The sequence below is a fragment of the Plasmodium gallinaceum genome (genome assembly GCF_900005855.1).
Source record: "Plasmodium gallinaceum strain 8A genome assembly, contig: PGAL8A_v1_108, whole genome shotgun sequence".
Lineage (NCBI taxonomy): Eukaryota > Apicomplexa > Aconoidasida > Haemosporida > Plasmodiidae > Plasmodium > Plasmodium gallinaceum.
The window spans coordinates 1,031,932-1,035,939 of NW_021628228.1; the positions used below are offsets into that span (position 1 = coordinate 1,031,932).

The window sequence follows — 4,008 nt, forward strand, 5'->3', positions numbered from 1 at the left end:
GGAATAATATAAATAAGCTAAAAGAAAAAAAAAAAAAAAAAAAAAGGAAAAAACTTTGTTAAATTTAAAAAAAGGATATTAATCATATAATAAATTAAAACCAATTTTAAAAAATTTCAGGATCATTATTAAAAAAATTTAGTTACAAAACTCTTCAAAAATAAGATGTTTATAACTTTTTTTTATAAAAATAATTAATATATTAGCAGTGTATTATTTTATGTATTTTTTTTTTTTGAATTCAATATTTTTGTTAGTATTTTTTTTTATTTTATCCTATTAATCTAAATCATCATAGTTTATAAAAAACATTTAAAATATATATTTATATTAAAATAAATTTCAAAAAATTTTTAGAAAGATAAAAGAAAGACTACACAGATAAAATGAAATCCAATTTATTATTATGAATTTTTTTTCTTAAAGGAAATATTATGTTAAAGATATTAATATGTATTCAATTAAATTTTTATGTATTCTTTTTTGTAAAATATAATGTTATATTTATTAATTTATATAATTAGGTAGATACTTACTAATATTATAGAACATTTATAATTTTATCACTTAAAATATAAACTTCAATGAAATAATTAAACGATTATAAAATTTATCACAAAAATAGATATTCTTTAAATGAATATTTATAAAAATAAAGTTTTTAAAATTATAAAAATTTATTTAAAGATTAATTTACTTACAAAATGGATAACTTTATTTAATAAATAGATAATTTGTTTAAAATCTTTGAAATATATAATACTTTTTAATTTCTAAAATTTACTTATGCTAATATAGAATATTATTTTTTTAATATTTACTTTTTAAATTATCATTAATTATGATTTTTTTTTTTTTTTTTTTTTAGAGTTTTAGATATATTAACTTTTATATATTGTTTCATTATTTTTTTTAAAATAAAATATATCTGTGTGGAAAGTCAAAAAGGTAGTTCTTTTTGTTTGAATTTCTTAATTTTAAAAATATTTTCCTATTTATAAATTAAAAAAAAAAAAAAAAAACAAACTTTAGTTATTCTAGTTGATGTGTGGAGTTATGTTTATAGAAGCAGTTAATACAAAGTTAAAAGTTTCAATGAAGAAATATTTAAAAATGTTAAATAAAAAAATATGATAACTACTCACTATTTTCAAATTTTATTAATTTCATTAATTTTATTAATTTTATTAATTTTATTAATTTTTTTTTTTTTTTTTTTTTTTAAATAATTTTTATATTTTCTTTTTTTAAAATATGGAATTTTCAAGTTGTGGGAATTTTCTATATAAGAATTCTTGTAATAATTTGATAGAACATAGTGATGCTAAAAATAAAAGTTCAAAAGATGTATGTCCTAATAATTGCAATGGAAAATTTAATTTAAATTATAAGAGTAATGAAAATGTGAATACATTCAATATTAATAATCATAGAAATTTGAAATCATTTAATATTTTTTCAAGTAGAAATAAAACAGAAAAAAGAAGTGTAAAACATAAAAGAAATTTAAAATGCTCTAGTGAAAAATCAATACATAATAATATTTTTAACATAGAATATAAAGATGAGGAAAATAATGATAGCATAAATTCTAATTTATCAAATTCTTTACAAAAATTAAAGCATTTCCATATACCTTTTTTAAGTAATGATTCTAACCTACCTATTAATTATAAAAATGAAAATAGTTTTATTTTCATGAAAAAACGTATAAAGAATAACTGTTTAGAAAATATAGAAAGTTTTATGAATAATACTGGGGATACAGTTCCAAAGAGTAATGCATATTTAAATGAATTAGAAGAATTTTCTAATAATATGATTTCAAATTATTTAACAGTTGATTCTTTTTTATCTTCTAATACATCTATTTCTAATTATGATTCCTCTTCTTCATCTTCTGAATACGTTTCTTGTAAAAATGTTCATACCAATATGACGAAAAGTAAAATCAATTTTTTTAATTTTCTATCTTTTAAAGATACTAATGAAGGATCACCTGTGGATAACACATATGATGAATATTATAGACAGAATAAAAAAAGTAATTATTTATTACCAAAAATAACAAAAAAGAAAAAAAAAAATAAAAGTAATTTATTTTATGATATTTTAAAAATAATTATGAAATTATGTAATGATATATTTATTAAATCATTTCAAACAATGATATCATATTTCATTACTACCTCTTTTTTTATTATTTTAAATCTATATGTATCAAATACTTGTGATTATTATGAAATAGCAGGATTTGGTGTTGCTATTAGTATTAATACAATTTTATCTTCAGTGATTGATGGTTTATCAAACAGTTTAGATTTTTTTTGTAGTCATTCAATTGGAATAGGTAATATTGATTTTTCTTGGATAATTTTAAATTGCGCATATTTTGTTTTTTTCTTTTTCTGTTTTTTTCTTTTTGTTTTTTTATTTTTTTTGAAATTTTTTGTTTATATTATTTTAAAGTATATTTTTTATAACGTAACTAATGAATACATAGTTACATTCAAGGTATTTTCTTCAACACTTCAAATTTTGATGATTTCTTATTTGCCACTTTTCTTATATGAGAGTACCAGGAGATTTCTGATATTACACAATAATATTTATCCAAGTTTGCTAACATCTATTATTTCTTTTATCTTATTAAATTTATTTTGTTACATTTTTGTATTTAAATTACGTCTAAAATATATTGGAGCATCTCTTTCTATTCTGTTAATGAATATTATTAATTTTATTTTTATTTTATTTTTTTTGAAATTATATATTGAAAAATGCGGATATTCTGCAAAAAATGCACAACTGTTTGAAAAAAAGGAAGGTGGAAAAAAAAAAAAAAAAAAAAAATTATTTATAAGTAATAATAATTACATATATAGAAATAAGGCATTTCATTTAGATGAAAATTATATTAATGAAGAACAGTTAAAAGTAACAAAAGAACAATCAAAAGAAATAAAAATGGAGAAGGATGAATATAAAGAATATTTTTGTGAAAATACATGTGTACATAGTGATTATTACATCAAATCAGATTATTATAATAATAATAATAATAATAATAATAATAATAATAATAATATATTTTCAAAAAGTGATAATTATTCAGGAAAAATATGCTACTATGAAAATTCATTTATGCATATAAAAAATCCAAGTATTTATAATTTTTATTTTCTTTTTTGTAATGTTCCTTCTGATGAAATTATAAAATATTTTTTAAAAATTACAAAAATAAATATAAAAAATTTATTTTTTGAAATTTTAGCTTTTGAATTGCAATTATTTGAATCAACATATTTGTGTTTAACTTCAACAGCAACATTTGTTCAGATAACTAACTTTTTAAATTTAGTTTATTACGTATCTAATTCTTATGGTATATTATTATCTAAAATTACTGGCATATATATAAGTTCTAAGAAGAGAAAAAAAAAAGACAAAAAAATTTCAGAAATTATCTTAGCTTTTATTTTATTATTATTCTTCCTTTATTTTTGTTTGATACTTATGTATATATATCATAAAAAAATTATTCTTTTCTTTTATAGTGATAAAAATTTACAAAATGAGTTAATGAAAATATTTCCTTTATTAACTACTGAACTATTATTTGAAGTATTGTGCTCTTTATTAAATAGTATTATAAAAGGAATTGGTCTACAGAAGGAAATTTCTTCTTTTACTTTTTTTAACTTTATGTTTTTCATGCATCCTCTTGGATTAATTTTAACCTTTTATATGAAATTAGATATATATGGATTTATTTATTCTAATTTAATTAGTATGATAATTCAAGTTATTTATTTAATATGTTTTCTAACTTCTACAATATGGAAGAAAAAAATTTTTTCATAGAACTCTATATATATATTTAAAAGAAAAACCTTCTATTATATATTTATATGTATATCTTTATATTCCTTAATATTCACAAATAAAATATTAAAATATATATTTATTATATTCTTATAAACTTTTTTTTTTTTTTTTTTTTTTTTT

General features: G+C 16.8%; 1 protein-coding gene across 1 annotated transcript; it reads left to right on the forward strand.

Moving 5' to 3' along the window:
• Positions 1-1,254: 1,254 nt before the first annotated feature.
• PGAL8A_00403500 (multidrug efflux pump, putative) lies at positions 1,255-3,864 on the forward strand (the record flags this gene model as incomplete). The annotated part of the gene is made up of 1 exon (XM_028670395.1): positions 1,255-3,864. One exon carries the CDS (start codon positions 1,255-1,257, stop codon positions 3,862-3,864), a length of 2,610 nt encoding a protein of 869 aa, XP_028527152.1.
• Between the last annotated feature and the right edge of the window lie 144 nt (positions 3,865-4,008).